At 45.5% G+C, this 17441-nt stretch overlaps 1 protein-coding gene across 1 annotated transcript in view; it reads left to right on the top strand.

Moving 5' to 3' along the window:
• Nucleotides 1-1285: 1285 nt before the first annotated feature.
• LOC145363545 (uncharacterized) overlaps nt 1286-17441 on the top strand; it is a 62680-nt gene continuing 46524 nt past the window's right edge. Inside the window, 3 exon segments of the mRNA XM_080218732.1 lie at nt 1286-1355; nt 2657-2766; nt 6215-7436. Coding sequence (XP_080074858.1) covers nt 6297-7436 — 1140 coding nt within the window. The 5' untranslated portion in view covers nt 1286-1355; nt 2657-2766; nt 6215-6296.

Below are 17441 nucleotides of genomic sequence, written 5' to 3'. Positions count from 1 at the left end.
CCATTGCAAAAAATAACAGCACCATGTTGGAAAACAGAATATTTTGTATGAATCTTTCAGCAATTTTGTTTGGTTCAATATTGAGAGTGACTTGTTGGATTGCTGGTAATTTTCTAATGGCAGCACAGCATCATCATTTTGACTACAAACCTGGTCCCGGTGACTGCTGTATTTTTTCCAGCACTTTTTGTTTTAATTTTAAAAGAACAAAGAAAATTACAGCGCAGGAGCAAGACCTTTGGCCCTCCAAGCCTGCACCGATTATGCTGCCCATCTAAATGAAAACCCCCTACTCTTCACCAGATCATATCCCTCTATTCCCATCCTACTCATGTACTTGTCAAGATGCCCTTAAACGTCACCATGCTATCTCTTCCACTACCTCCCCTGGCAGCGAGTTCCAGGCACTCACCACCGTCTGTATAAAAAAAACTTGCCTCGTATATCCCCTTTGAACCTTGCCTCTCACACCTAAAACCTGTGCCCCCTAGTAATTGACTCTTTCATCCTGAGAAAAAGCTTCTGACGATCCACTCTGTCCATGCCCCTCATAATCTTGCAGACTTCTGTCATGGCACCCCTCAACTTCCGTCGTTCCAGTTAGAACAAACGAGGATTTTACAACTTCTCCTTATAGCTAATGCCCTCCCTACCAGACAGCATCCTGGCAAGTCTTTTCTGTACTCTCTCCAAAGCCCCCACATCTTTCAAAGAACAAAAGTGGAACCTTAATTTCTGCTTAGTACACAGGTCAATTGATCTTTCCATAGATGTGTGTGTCTGACAAGTTTCCAACTGGAAAACCTTTTCCCTTTATCTCCTGCAGTGTTGCAGTACATTGTTGTTGCTCTGCCAGCAGAGCTGTGGAATTAATTGGATTAAAAAGAGCCCAGTTGAGCAGGATGGGCCAAGTGGTTTCCATCTCTCATATCACTTCCAAAAAACCGAATATTCAGTATCGGGGAAAGGAAATGAAAGAAAGCAGTCTCAATGGAATTTACCCAAACGCTGTGAACACCTTCAGGGGAAAAGAGGGGGAAAGCAGTGCGAAAAGTTTTAAAAACTCTCCCACAAGAGCGCACTGGTTTAAATCAGTTTTACAAATGGAGAATGGCAGCACACATATTCGGAGGAATGTATTTTTAAAAATTAATTAATCTCAATCGTGTGGGACAATTTTCTATTGTGCCTTTGATTGAAAATGGCGGCACTGATACTCAGGTGCCCCTGCGGTTGTGAAAGTGCCCTATTCATGCCACAGGCGGCCAGTACGCAGGTGCGGTGCTGTCCCTGGAGCATGCGCGGTGCCAGTCGACTGGGAGCCCTGCGGGCGCGGAGGACGGTTCCTTCAGCGGGTGAGGGTCGGTGCGACGGAGGGAGGAAGGGAGCCGGGAACCGGGGTGGGGGAGGGAGCGGAGGCTTCACAAACACCCGCTGTGGGCCGCAGGGCCCCAGATGGCCCCGCGGGTCTCGGGTTTGCAGGTGCCAGGCTTCTTTGCCCGGAACAGGCCCCGGTTAACGGCCGCCATCTTGTTTCAGCGGGGAAGGAGAGCGCATGCGCTGCAGTGGGTGGCTGTCATAATGGCTTCAGGGGCTGGTTCAGAGCCACTATCTTTAGAGACAATAGGTAGTAGTAGGGCTCATATTCAGTCTTTATATAATATGCCTCCAATCATTTCATAATATTCAATTCATATTCAATGATTTCCTCCAGTCCTCACTGGTGAAGAGAGAGTTGCAAAGATCTAACATCCTTCTGAGAGAAAAGATCTTTCTTCATATTAATATAGAAATCCTACAGTGCAGTAACAGGCCAATTAGGCCCATTGAGTCTGCACCGACCACAAACCCTACTCCACACCCCTACATATTTACCCGCTAATCCCCCTAACCTACGTAAGCCAGGACACTAAGGGGCGATTTTTAGCGTGGCCGATCAATTTTAATCTTAAATTTGAGATCATAGAAACCCCAACCGTGTAGAAAGAGGCCATTCGGCCCATCGAGTCTGCACCAACCACAGTCTGACCTAGGCCCTACCTCCATATCCCTACGTATTTACCGCTAACTTACACATCTCAAGGCACTAAAGGGCAATCTTTAGCGTGGCCAATCAACCGAACCTGCACATCTTTGAACGGTGGGAGGAAACTGGAGTACCCGGAGGAAATCCACACAGACGCGAGGAGAATGTGCAAATTCCACGCAGACAGTGACCCGAACCGGGAATCGTTTATTTCCTTTAATTTTACTCCATTCCCATATCGGAGGCAAAATCCTCTCAGCATCCACTTTGTCAAGCACCTTATATGCTTCAATAAGATCACTTCTCAGTCTTCTAAACTCCAATGAGTGCAGACCAAAGCTGCTCCATCTGAAAGACAAAACTCCTAATTTCAGGAATCAACCAACTGGATCTTCTCTGAACTGCTTCCGCTGCAGTTTTGTCCAGGCTAAAGTAATTCTGTGCCGGGGAACAGGAGGAGAGAATGTTTTGAATTTCTGCCCTGGAACAGATTCTGATCGATCTTGGAAACTCCTTTTACAGGCAGTTAGAAGGGGAGGATTTACACACACCAAACTCAGACCAAAAGAAATATCTGTCTGTTCTGAATTTCTAACCTTGAATGACACCTATAATTTTCATCATTTACAGGGGGAAGATTTGACGATTGCAACATTTTTCCTGGACCAATCTCTGAAATCTTTGCAGCTGCAAACTCCAGGAGGAGATTAAAAATTTGAAAACAGTGAAATTGTTTTGGGGTGAGTGTTAAGGAGTATTAAGTTTAAATTTAGAGTATGTTGTAATTCCATGGATCTCGGACTGTTGTGACTCTTTTACCATGGATGGGGAGGCAATAGTGCAGTGAGAGTGTCATTAGATTATTAATACAGGGATCCAAAGCAATATATCCTTTAAAGAAGGTAATTACCACATCCCCCAGCAATGCAAGCTACCGAGTTCAAGGGCAATGAGTTATTGGCAATAGATGCTGATGCAGCCAGCACATAGAATCATAGAGCATTACAGCATGTAAACAGGCCCTTTGGCCCAACTGGTCCATGCCAACCATGATGCCCTCCCAGCTTGTCCCAACTGCCACCGTTAGGTCCACATCCCTCTAATCCTTTACAATCTATGTGCTTATCCAAATGCTTTTGAAATATTGCTATTGAATCTGCCTCAATCACTTTTTCTGGCATCTTATTCCGTATACATACCACCCGCTGCGTTAAGAAGCTCCCCCTTGGGTCCCTTTTAAATCTTTGCCCTCTCACCTTACACCTATGTCCTCTAGTTTTCAATTCCCTTACCCCGGGAAAAAGACTGGGTTCATTCTACCTGTGCCCCTCATGATTTGATACACCTCAATAAGGTCACCCCTCCTCCTCCTGCGTTCCAAGGAATAAAGCCCTAGCCTGGCTAACAACTCCTGATAACTCGGGCCCACTCGTGCTGGCAACATCCTCGTAAATCATCTTTGCACTTTTTCCAGGTTATCAATGTCTTTCCTATAACAGGTTTATAAAAACTGTACACAATACTCCAAATATGGCCTCATAATGTCCCAACTTCTCCACTCAGTACTCTGACAGATGAAGACCAGTGTGCTCAACACCTTCACCCACTCTGTCTACCTGTGACACCATTTTCAACGAACAGTGTAATTGTACTCCTGGGTCTCTCTATTCCTCAAAAGTCCCCAGGGCTCTACCATTCACTTTATATATTCTACCCTGGTTTGATTTTCCAACTCTCACTTATCTGTATCGAAACACATTTGCTAATCCTTAGCCCACTTGTCTAACTGATCAAGATCCCTCTGTAATTTGTGTTAACCTTCTTTGCTATTAGCGCTACTTCCTAATTTAGTATTGTCCATAAACTTACTAACCAAAGTTTGTATATCCATGAATGAATTTTTAAAAAGACCCTCCATTGCTCTGTTTCATGTCTCCCCTCCCTGATCAGTGAAATTTGCATGTTCTCGCCATGTCTGCGTGGGTTTCCTCCGGTTGCTCTGGTTCCCTCCAACAAAAAGTGTGTTTACCCCAGTCCAACGCTGGCATATCCACATCATCCCTCCAACAATCCAAAGCTGTGCCTGTTAGGTTGATCGGTCAAGCTAAGTTGCCCCTTCGTGTCCGGGGATGCTTGGTTACAAGGATGCAGGATAAATATGTGGAATTATGGGGATAGGGCCTGGATGGGATTGTTGTTAGTGCAGACTCAATGGTCTGAATGGTCTCCTGCACTGTGGGATTGTATGGCTTCTCTCTCTCTCTGCCATTATCTAACTCCCTCTGCCTCTAAACATTGATGTAGTTTGATTGTTATTTCCGCAAGCTACGTCCTGATGAAGTTTCTACCACTTCACAACTCTATTCACTGCTGATTTACCGGCTTAGTCTTACGAAGTTCAGGAATTTTCTTTCTCGCCCACTGGAGATCATTTCCCTTCCACTTCTGAGCTTATATTGACCAACAAAATCTGATACATTTTTATTCCCCGTAGTTCATTCCGCACAACCTGAAACATCGATCTTCTTTCTCTTTCTACAGATGCTGCCTGACCTGCTGAGTATTTCGTGAGTTTGTTCTTTTTATTGCTGATTTCCAGCAACCACAATATTTCATTGTATTGCAGGCAGAATTTTCACAGAATCAGATCTCAAAGCAGAAATGAATCAATGAAGATGAAAAGCTGGAAAAACTCCACCTGCCATTCAGCAGCCCAGTGGCCCAATTAATCAAGATCCTGTTGCAATCCTAGATAACCTCCTTCGCCGTCCACTATGCCACAAATCCTGGTATCATCTGGATGGAGGAGAAGTTGCTGGGTTTAACCCCAAGGACTTTGGTATCCAATAGATACCAGCAACTTCCAGTGTGAAATTGTCAGGAGAGGTAAATCCAAGGAGAGATTGGATCGCTGAGTGGACATAGTCCATACACAGGTCGCCGCACTTGCAGAAGGATATATTTGCCTTGGAGGGAGTGCAGAGGAGGTTCACTAGGCTGATACTGGAGATGAGGGGGTTAGCCTATGAAGAGAGACTAAATAGATTGGGTCTGTACTCGTTGGAGTTTAGAAGGCTGAGGGGGGATCTTATAGAGACGTATAAGATAATGAAGGGGATAGATAGGGTAGAGGTAGAGAGATTCTTCCTATTTAGAAAGGATAGCAGGACTAGAGGGCACAGCCTCAAGATTAGATCAGAGTTGAGGAGGAACTTCTTCACTCAAAAGGTGGTGAGTCTCTGGAATTCTTTGCCCGTTGAAGTGGTGGAGGCTACCTATATTTAAGTCACGGGTAGATAGGTTTCTGATAGACAGGGGAATTAAGGGTTATGGGGAGAAAGCGGGAAAGTGTTACAGATCCACTTCAGCCATGATCTTATTGAATGGCGGGGCAGGCTCGAAGGGCTAGATGGCCAACTCCTGCTCCTATTTCTTATGTTCAGGAACTAGCTTTTATGCCATTAATGCTTTTAATCTATTTTGCATCTTTTAAAATTTATTTTAGTGATTTGGGTGTCATTAACTAGACCATTGGCAGATATTTCCCGATCCCCAGTTACCTGTGGAGAAGATGGTGTTTGATCATCTTGAACTGCTGCTTGCTAAGGGGGGTGGGTTACAGGACTTTTAGAGAGTGATGATGAAGGAATGGCGACATATTTCCAAATTAATAATAAGGTTTATTTATATCGCATTTTTAACATTTCAAACCAACACTTCACACTGAGCCACATACAGAAATATTAGGACAGGTGATCTGAAGTTGTTTACAGAGTTTGGTCCTTCAAAAATAAATGGGATGGATAGGATAGAGGTGGAAAGACTCTTCCCGCTCAAAAAAGTAGGACTAGGGGGCACAGCCTCAAGATAAAAGGGGGGTGGTTTAGAACGGAGTTGAGGAGGAACTTCTTCACTCAAAGGGTGGTGAATCTCTGGAATTCTCTGCCCGTTGAAGTGGTGGAGGCTGCCTCGCTAAATATTTTTAAGATATATTTCTTATGTTCACCTCACTAACTCTCTTGACCACTGACTTGTGTCTTCCCTGAAGGAGACAATCCAGCAGTTCTCATGGTCAATTTTTCCTACTGCTGGCCCCACGAATTACCAGATTCATTCAGCTCAATTTCACAACCTCCCTTCATATTTTTGTGGGTTCTCTCTCACTCCCTTTTTTTTTTCCAATTTCAGGAAACCGTAATCAAACATCACATCGGGTCTGACAGAGTCATTTAATTTATCGCTATCTGGATATCATCATCACGTTGTGACCATGGAAGAAAAAAGCACCGTTCACAGCGGAGAGGAACTGTACATATGCTCTGGGTGTGGACGAGCTTTCAACTTCACCTTCAACCCGGAGAGACACAAGGACATATGCAGCATGGAGAAACCCTGGAACTGCGAGGACTGTGAGAAGGGATTTAATTATTCTGTTAAACTGGAAACCCAGCAGCACATTCACACTGAAGATAGGCCGTTTATCTGCTCTGAGTGTGGGAAGGGATTTACTCGATCATCCCACCTGCTTAGACACCAGTGTGTTCACACTGGGGAGAGGCCATTCACCTGCTCCATTTGTGGAAAGGGATTCACTCGATCAGGTCACCTCATGGACCACCAACGAGTTCACACTGAGGAGAGACCATTTCAGTGCCCACACTGTGGAAAGTGCTATAAAAGTTCTGGGGAATTGATGCGCCATCAACTTGTTCACACTGACGAGAGGCCGTTCAGGTGCTCTCACTGCGGCACTGCGTTCAAGCGATCATCTGACCTCACTGAACACCAGCGAATTCACACTGGGGAGAGGCCGTTCGTCTGCATGGAGTGTGGGAAAGGATTCACAAAGTCATCCAGATTACTGAGACACCAGCGAGTTCACACCGACGAGAGACCATTCAGATGCTCTCACTGTGGGACTGGGTTCAAGCGATCGTCTGACCTCACTGAGCACCAGAGAATTCACACTGGGGAGAGGCCGTTCGTCTGCGTGGAGTGCGGGAAAGGATTCGCTAAGTCATCCAGGCTGTTGACACACCAGCGAGTTCACCATGAGGAGAGACCATTCACCTGTCCTGAGTGTGGGAAGGGATTCAATTATTCATCCAACCTGTTGACACACCAGCGAGTTCACACCGGGGAGAGGCCATTCACCTGCTCGGTGTGCGGGAAGGGATTCATCCAGTCATTCAGCTTGTTGAAACACCAGCGAGTTCACACCGGGGAGAGGCCGTTCATCTGCTCGGTGTGTGGGAAGGGATTCACCCAGTCATTCAGTATGCTGAGACACCAGCAAGTTCACACTCGGGTGAACCTGTTCACCTACCCTGTGTGGGGGAATGGATTCACTTGTTCATTTCAGTCTGTGCACACCGAGGAAAGAACTTGTGTTCCATCAACAGAGTCACACTGACCAGGTACTGTTCAGGTGCTGTCACTGTGGGACAAGTTCAGGAAATCATCTGAACTCACTGTACACCAGGGATTTTGCACTGCGGCGAAGACATTAACCTGCACACGGTGTGAAAGGAATTGTTAGTTGAACCAATGTGTTCCAATACCTGCAAGTTGATTTAGTAAACATAGCAACATCCTGCGCAGAGAGGGGTGAGAAAGAAGAAAGACCTTTTACAACTATTTTTAATAATTTCTCGGATGTGGGCCATCCCTAATTGCCCTTAAATGGATTCCTAGGCCTGCTTTGGGCATGGCCAAATGTGCCGTCAACAGGTGCAAGCAGTAGGTGACCACAGTTGTTGTCCAACTCGACTGTCTGCCCCTCTACCACCGCTACATTCACAGCCGAGTATCCTTAGAAAAGGAGCACGTCGTGTCTACTGGCACCATAGAGGCTTTCCATGCCCGTTGGGCACCGTGGGGCCTGGGGTGCCTTTATCAACCCTTTTAATCACATTTGATTTAGATAATAAGGTGTAGAGGCAGAATCTGGCCACTTGGCCTATCAAGTCTGCTCTGCCATTCAATCATGGCTGATATTTTTCTGATCCCCATTCTCCTGCCTTTTCCCATCCCCATTTCCTTGCCTTTTCCCCACAACCGCTGATCCCCTTATTAATCCAGAACCTGTCTCTGTCTTAAAGACACCCAATGGCCTGGCCTCCACAGCCTTCTGCGGCAAAGAGTTCCACAGATTCACCACTCTCTGGCTGAAGAAATTCCTCCTCAGCTGTATTTGAGAGGATCGTCCCTTTAGTCTGAGGTTGTGTCCTCTGGTTCTAGTTTTTCCTACTTTTGGAAACATCCTCTCCACGTCCAGTCTGTCCAGGCCTCGCAGTGTCCTGTAAATTTCAATAAAATCACCCCTCATCTTTCTAACCTCCGATGAGTACAGACCCAAAGTCCTCAACCGTTCCTCATACGACAAGCTCTTCATTCCAACGATCATTCTTGTGAACCTCCCCTGTGGACCCTTTCCAAGGCCAGCACATTCTCCCTTAGATATGGGGCCTGGAATTGCTCACAATACTACAAATAGGGCCTGCCAGAGTCTTATACATCCACAGAAGTACATCCCTGCTCTTATATTCCCGTCTTCTCGACATGAATGTTAATATTGCATTTGCCTTCCTAACTGCTGACTGAACCTGCATGTTAATCTTTAGAGAATCTTGAACAGTGACTCCCAAGTCCCTTTGTGCTTCTGATTTCCTAAGCATTTTCCTGTTTAGAAATTAGTCTATGCCTCCATTCCTCCTTCCAAAGCGCATAACCTCACATTTTTCCACGTTGTATTCCATTTGCCACTTCTTTGCCCATTCTCCTAGCCTGTCCAAGTCCTTCTGCAGCCCCCCCCACTTCCTCAATACTATCTGTCCTTCTGCATATCTTTGTGATGTTTTACATTTCATTTGTGATTTATTTAAGGTGTTATCCCTTTAAGGGGTTGCCCCCTTCTCTTGTCCCTCAATTTATTTGATTTGGTTAATTAATTACGTTTTTCCCTGAAATAGGAAAAAACACAGTGATTAGATTTTGCTGTAAGTCACATCCAGGACTGAAACATATGCTTTCTTATGGGGTCTGTTTCTGCTGATGTTCATAGAATTCTTGCAGAGCAGGTTAATAAACTCCAGCCCAGTTATTAGTTATTAATATTAATATTCTGTTATTAATATTCTGGATATAAGTCAAATAAATAAGATGTGTGTTGAACATGTGCGCTGAATCTTTTATCTCTGACACCAGTTCGGGGATTGAAAGGGAAGGATTTACACATCAGTCAGTTTCTATTGAAAGGCTCTCCCTCTCCTCTACCCTCTCCATCCAACAAATGTGAGAAGCTCATGGAGTTTCTTTGTCACTAAGATGGAGGCAATCTGATCTGGTGCTTCTGCTACTTCTCTCCCTTCCACAGGCCCGTTTGGCCAAATTGCCTCGGAAGTTTTTTTCCACACAAACCAAAAACCCTCCCTTTCTCTAGTTTCTCTCCAATCTGGGTCTGCGCAAACCACTGATCAGCACACATGAGGCTCCTTGAGAGATTGCAGAGGAGGTTTACCAGAATGGGTCCAGGGATGCAGGTTTAAAATTACAACGTTAGGCTAGAGATTATTGGGTTGGAGCGAAGTAGACTCAGGGGAGTTTAGAAGAATGAGAGGAGATCTAATTGAAGTATTTAAGATGTTTAAAGGGATTGACAGGTTAGATGTGGAGAGGATGTTCCCCCTTGTTAAACCTTTTACAATGCGAGGCCATAGTTTTAGGTCAAGGAGTGGTAGATTTAAATAGAAATAAGGAGGAATTACTTTGTTCAGAATCTTGAATCTGTGTAATTCTCTACCCCAGAGCGCAGTGGAGACTGAAACAAGTTTATCGAATGGTGCAGCAGGATCGAATTGTGAGAGAGTTCCTCTAGATCTATGTGTTCTATAACTCTCCCCTACCATTAACTGAGTAAGTCTACCGTGGTTCATAGAACATAGAAAAACTACAGCACAAACAGGCCCTTCGGCCCACAAGTTGTGCCGATGATATCTATACCTACTAATCTACCAAAGTGCATTACCTTACGTTTATCTAAATTAAACTCCATCAACCATTCATCAGCCCATTGGCCCAACTGATCAAGATTCCGACAGAGGATTGTTTCATTCAAGTGAAACAGAGAGGGGGGATAAATAAGTTGTTTTTGGATTGGCAAGATGTAACCTACGGAGTGTCACAAGAATCAGTGTTGGGACGTCAACTATAAATTATTTTCATGACTTGGATGACAAAATCAAAATTTGCTGATGACATAAAGGTAGGTAGGAAGATAGGACATGAATGAACATAACATTCTGCAAAGCGATACAGAAATGTTAGGTCAGTGACAAAACAATTGGCAGCTGGAACAAACTGTGGGAAAAAGTGAACTTGTCCACTTTGGCAGGAAGAATAGAAAAGCGGTATATTATGTAAATGGGGGGGGATTGCAGAATTCGGAGGTACAGAGGGATCTGGGTGCCCCGATAGATGAATCAGGAGAAGTTAGTCTGTAGGTACAGCAAGTGATTGGAAAGGTAAATGAAATGTTTATTGCAGAGATGGTTTGCTACTTTTGTTTAGGGTATTAGTGAGACCACATCTAAAGTACTTTGTACGCTTTTGGTTTCCTTACGAGAGGAGTTGTGTAGGAGAAGGTTCACTTGACTGATCCCTGGTATGAGGGGGTCATTATGCAAGGAAATGTTGGACATGTTCAGTCTGTATCTATTGGAGTTCAGAAGAATGAGAGAGGATCTGATTGAAGCATATAAAGTTCAGAGGGGGCTTGACAGAGTGGATGTTGATTGTAGAAAGAGGACAACTAGGAGCACAGCTTAAAAATAAGGGGTTTCCCATTTATCACTGAGTTAAGGAGAAACCTTTTCTCTCAGAGGGTTGTTACAGTGTGGAATTCCCGTCCACAGAGAGTGGTGGAGGCTGGCTCACTGAATATTCTGAAGTCTGAATTAAATAGATTCTTGATTGACAAGAGAATCAACGGGTGTGAGGGCTAAGAAGGAAAGTGGAGTTCAGACCACGATCAGATGAGCCAGGATCCGACTAATTGATGGAGCAGGCTCGAGGGGCTGAGTGGCCTTCTCCTGCTCCCAATTCACACGTTCCCACGGCGACACTTGGAGTTTGTTTCTGCTGACTTTAGTTTTCCATAAAACTGAGCTGCAGCTTAATCGACAGAATAGAATCAAATAAATCTTGGTGATAAAAAAGTTGATCAGCCAGAGTCTAACTGAATGACAGAGCAGACTCGAAGGGCCGGACAGCCCACTCCAGTTCCTGTGTCGTTTCTCCCCAGGCTTCTCCCATTGCAATGGTTTGCAATTCTCCCACTCGCTAACTCTGTTCCAGTGAAGCGTCTCCTCCCCAGTTCTCCCACCACTTTCCATTCATCAGCTGGTGTCGTGAGTCCAGGTTTACCAGGAACGCAGGAGGAGGAGATTTATCCCCCTCGAGCCTGTTCTCTCCTTCACTGAGATCAGGGCTGATCTGTGACCAAACTCCGTTTACCCAGATATTGTTTTAATCCTGACTTCCCCAGGCTGTTACAACGTGACTCGAAAATAACTTTCAATTAATGTCAGAGAGTGTCCCAAGGTGAATCTCAGAAGCATCAACTGACAAACCAAACAGCCAACACTGAGTCAACGAAGGGGATGTTAGGAGGGCTGACTAAGACTTGGTGAGTGTAAATAGTTAATGTTAAATTTGTAAATCTTATATACAGTGATGTAAGACCAGACAATAAGAGTATGCTGAGAGATGATGCTATGTGAAGTCTTGTGCTGAGCCTTGTACTGTACATAATTAGAAGAATGAGCAATTAAAGGTTACATTTATCAACAACCTTGTCTCCATCAGTCTCTGCAGCTCATGACCAATTCCCTTCTTCACTTGATCTAAACCCACAAAGCTGTCTTCTCAGCCCCCTACTATACTCCTTATACACCTACGGCTATGTGGTCAAATCCCCTCCAATTCGATTTTCAAGTTTGCTGATGACACCAGTGTAGTGGGTCGGATTTCAAACAATGACAAAACAGAGTACAGGAATGAAATAGAGAATCTGGTGAACCGGTGCGGCAACAATAATCTCTCCCTCAATGTCACCAAAATAAAGGAGATTGTCATTGACTTCAGGAAGCATAAAGGAGAACATGCCCCTGTCTACATCAATGGGGATGAAGTAGGAAAGGTCAAGAGTTTCAAGTTTTTAGGTGTCCAGATCACCCCCCCGTGCTGACACTATAATTAAGAAAGCCCACCAACGCCTCTACTTTCTCAGAAGACTAAGGAAATTGGGCATGTCAGCTACAACTCTCACCAACCTTTACAGATGCACCATAGGAAGCATTCTTTCTGGTTGTATCACAGTTTGGTATGGGCTCCTGCTCTGACCAAGTCCGCAAGGAGCTACAAAAGATTGTGATTGTAGCCAAATCCATTGCACAAACCAGTCTCCCATCCATTGAGTGTGTCTACACTTCCCGCTGCCTCGGAAAAGCAGCCAGCATAATTAAGGACTCCGTGCACCCCGGACATTCTCTCTTACACCTTCTTTCTTCGGGAAAAAGATACAAAAGTCTGAGGTCACGTATCAACCAACTCAAGAGCAACATCTTCCCTGCTGCTGTCAGACTCTTGAATGGAATTACCTTGCATTAAGTTGATCTATCTCTACACCCTAGCTATGACTGTAACACTATATTCTACACACTCTTGTTTCCTTCTCTATGAATGGTATGCTTTGTCTGTATAATGTGCAGGAAACAATAGTTTTCACTGTTCGTACATCTGACAATAATAAATCAAACCAAACCTGTCATAATGGTGTTCACCTCTATCAGATCTCCCCTCTGCCTCCTTCGTCCCAAGTAGAACAACTTCAGCTTCCCGAACCTGACCTTGGAGCTTGAATCCCTCATTGCTGGAACCATTCTGGTAAATTTCCTGTGCACCTTCTCAAGGACCATCCCATCCTTCCTGAAGTGTGCTGACTGGATATGAATACAATGCTCCCATTGTGGTTCAAACAGTGCTTTGTAAAGCTTCGGCGTAACAACCTGCTTTTAACACAATGGCCCTATTGAAAACCAGCGTATTATCTAGTTGTGCAATCCTAGAGTCCTACTGTGCGGAAGGAGGCCATTTGGCCCATCGAGTCTGCTCCGATCCCACCCAGGCCCTATCTCCATAACCCTATGCATTTACAATATTTAGTTCCCCTGACACTAAAGGGCAATTTAGCATGGCCAATCCACCCGCACACCTTTAGACTGTGGAAGGAAACTGGAGCACCCGGAGGAAACCCACACAGACATGGGGAGAATGTGCAAATTCCTCACCGACAGTAACTCAAGCTGGGAATTGATCCCGGGACCTTGGCGCTGTGAGACAGCAGTGGTAACCACTGTGCCATCATACAGTCCCAATCAGTTGTAACTTGCTTTGTTTCTTTTATATTCATCAGTGGAGACGGGCTAGCTTGTAACCCTGTGTGTGGAAGTCTGTCTCATGGTGGTAACAGGGAACATTGAAGGGGATAGAAGAAGACAGACCGAGAATATCTGAAGAACTGCACTGAACTGCATTGTGGGTTCAAAATGCAATGCATGCTGGTCAATGTAGTCAAGTCGCAGGCGGAATTAGCAATGTCTCAAAATGAATTCGACTGTGCAGGAGAACTGGCCTCAAATTGTGAGAATGATGTGTTTGTTTGAGGTAATAAAGATGTCTAACAGCTTGGGGATTGATAACAGTGTCAGAGATAACACAGTGGATCAAGCTCACTCCAGGGGTCGGTGCTGGGGCCTCAGCTATTTACCATTTATATAGATGATCTGGAGGAGGGAACCAAGTGTATGGTGTCGAAATTTGCTGATGACACCAAGATTGGTGGAACGGCAAATCGCGCGGAGGGTGTGGAGAGTCTACAGAAGGATCTAGATAGGCTGGGCGAATGGGCCAGGAACTGGCAAATGGAATTTAATGTTGGCAAGTGCGAGGTGGTCCACTTTGGTAGGAATAATGGTAGGAAGGATTATTACTTACGTGGAGAAAAACTGCAGCAGGCGACGGTGCAGAGGGACCTCGGGGTCCTTGTGCATGAGTCGCAAAAACCCAGCTTGCAGGTGCAGCAGGTGGTCAGGAAGGCGAATGGGATGCTGGCCTTCATAGCGAGGGGGATTGAATATAAAAGCAGGGAGGTCTTGCTGCAGCTGGATAGGGCATTGGTGAGGCCGCAGCTGGAGTACTGTGTGCAGTTTTGGTCGCCGCACTTACGCAAGGATATTTTGGCCTTGGAGGGAGTGCAGAGGAGGTTTACTAGGCTGATGCTGGAGTTGAGGGGGTTGAGTTATGAGGAGAGGCTGAATAAACGAGGCTTGTACTCGTTAGAGTTTAGAAGAATGAGGGGAGATCTCATTGAGACGTATAAGATGATGAATGGGATGGATAGGATAGAGGTGGAGAGACTCTTCCCGCTCAGAAAGGACAGTAGGACTAGGGGGCACAGCCTCAAGATAAAGGGGGAGCGGTTTAGAACGGAGTTGAGGAGGAACTTCTTCACTCAAAGGGTGGTGAATCTCTGGAATTCTCTGCCCGTTGAAGTGGTGGAGGCTGCCTCGCTAAATATTTTTAAGACGTGGGTTGATGGGTTTTTGATAAGCGAGGGGATTAAGGGTTATGGGGAGAGGGCGGGAATGTGGAACTGAGCCACGACAGATCAGCCATGATCTTATTGAATGGCGGGGCAGGCTCGAAGGGCTAGATGGCCTACTCCTGCTCCTATTTCTTATGTTCTTATGTTCTATTCCTTCAAGCATGACCGTGTAATAGGCCCAGGACTAAGAACAAGCGAGAAGGCAATGCTGTCATTGAAAACCAATTCAATGGGCTATTCACTTAGAGAGGTCAAAGCCCACAGCCGGTCCTGAATAATGTGGGTGTCACTGGCTAGGCCGGCATTTGTTACCCGTCCTGAATTGAACTTGAGAAGCTGGTGGTGAGCTGCCTTCTAGAACTGCTGCAATCCCTGGGGTGTAGGTATACCCACAGTGCTGTTAGGGAGGGAGTTCCAGGGTTTTGACAGTGAAGGAACAGCGATATATTTCCAAGTCAAGATGGTGAGTGTTACAATCCCAGTTGATGTTATAACTGGAAAGGAAGATCCCAGAATGGAAACGTAGCCCAAACAATTGTAACTTTTATGTTTTTTTAGAAAACATAGAGGAAGAGAGTCACAGGACTGCCAATTAGCTTTTAACAACAAAATATTTATTAAATACAAAGAGTCTAACTATAATAAAATATCCTTCACTCATTCTTATCTTCACAAATGTACACAGATTTCAAGGATAACACAGGTAGAAAATTTCTTATGCTATAATGTTCTCAGTAAACACACTGTCCCTTTAAACCCACAGGTTGACTGTGATCAGACAGTCCCCACTCTGAAACTAAGTGGCAGATGCAACTCAATCAATCCTCTGTGGATTTCCTCAAATTTCCCCTGAAATGATTGTCACACGAGTGTTTCCAAACTCCACTCTCAGAAAGACCCATGGCAACATGTAGTTGGGAAATAGGAGAGGCCAAGGATAGACCCTTGGGAGACACAAGTTCCAAGGACTTTGGAGAGGCAAGGAACGTTGGAGTTGGGATGGTAGATTGTGACGATATTGGGGTCAAGGGTATTTTCTTACGGTGGGTGATGAGGGTGAATTCGAAGTGAGGGGGACAGTACCTGAAGAGACAGATCCCTTGACAATATCAGCTAACACGGGGAAGCTGGGTTATTAGTGGTTTAGTGGGAAAAGGGTAAAGGGAGTTGAGAGCAAGTCTCATGGACATGAGGCGCCAAGAGAGGGTTTGACAGAAGATAGGAGAAAGATGTGACTTCAGAGCTTGGACATGGAAGAGTTTTATAGACAGTCTGAGGCTAGTGGAAGGGAGGGGAACACAAAGGCAGCTGGTCAGGTTGTCTCGATCTTAGCTCTATGAGCTCCTCATGCTTGTAGTTGGAGGCGAGGATGGACAAAACAGGAGAGAGAACTTCAAAAGGAAATAACTTTTATTAGAGATATCAGAAAGGCCCAACACAGCATTTTCAAATCAAAATCAACACAGAATATTAGCTTCTATAACAAGGCTTAAGTTTATTAACATCAGCAGAAGCAAACCCCAATGAACGTAGCCGAGTTGTCAATGTGATTAACAACACAATCCAATCACTGTACTAATTGTGAACTTGCTCCTGTCTCAGTAGATTGGATGACTGGGTAAATCCCATCCCACACTCAGTACACGTGAATGATCTTTCCCCCTGTGTGAACTCGCTGCAGGTTGGATGACTGAGTGAACCTCTTCCCACAATCATTGCAGATCATCATAGAACCCTACAGTGCAGAAATTGGCCATTTGGCCCATCGAGTCTGCACCGACCACAATCCCACCCAGTCCCTATCCCCATATCCCTACATATTATACCCACTAATCCTTCTAACCTAAGCATCCCTGGACACTAAGGGGCAATTTCTTAGCATGGCCAACCAGCCTAACCCACACACCTTTGGACTGTGGGAGGAAACCGGAGCACCCGGAGGAAACCCACGCAGACACAAGGAAAATGTGCAAACTCCACACAGACAGTGACCCGAGGCCGGGAATCGAACCCAGGACCCTGGAGCTGAGAAGCAGCAGTGCTAACCCACTGTGCTACCATGCCGCCCAATGATGAAGAGCCTCTCTCCAGTATGAACTCACTGGTGTCTTAGCACTGCTGATGACTGAGTGAATCCCTTCCCACACCCAGAGCAGGTGAACGGTCTCTCTCCAGTGTGAACTCGCTGGTGTCTCAGCAGACTGTATGACTGAGTGAATCCCTCCCCACACTCACAGCCGATAAATGAACTATCTCCCCTGTGAGTGCGCTGGTGAACGGTGAGGTGAGATGATCGCCTGAAACCAGTTCCGCAGTGAGAGCACCTGAATGGTCTCTTGTCAGTGTGAACTTGTTGATGGTACATCAGTTCCTGAGATCTTTTATAACACTTTTCACTGTCCGGACATTTAAATGGTCTCTCGTCTGTGTAACTTCTTTGGTGTGTCATCAGATTGGATAAATTAATGAATCCTTTCCCACATGTGGAGATGCCGGCGTTGGACTGGGGTAAACACAGTAAGGAGTCTGACAACACCAGGTTGGACTTAAACCTGGTGTTGTCAGACTTCTTACTGTCTTTTCCCACACTCAGAGCAGGTGAACGGCCTCTCCCCAGTGTGAACTCGCTCGTATGTCAGCAGATTGGACTGGTGAGTGAATCCCTGTCCACACTCAGAGCAGGTGAACGGTCTCTCCCCGGTGTGAACTCGCTGGTATGTCAGCAGGGTGGCTTGGTGAGCGTATCCCTGT

This window comes from Carcharhinus amblyrhynchos, unplaced genomic scaffold, assembly GCF_965287045.1.
Source record: "Carcharhinus amblyrhynchos unplaced genomic scaffold, sCarAmb.v2.hapA scaffold_39, whole genome shotgun sequence".
Classification (NCBI taxonomy): Eukaryota; Metazoa; Chordata; class Chondrichthyes; order Carcharhiniformes; family Carcharhinidae; genus Carcharhinus; species Carcharhinus amblyrhynchos.
The sequence above is the reverse complement of the archived record's forward strand: the minus strand, read 5'-3'. Positions and strand labels throughout refer to the sequence as shown.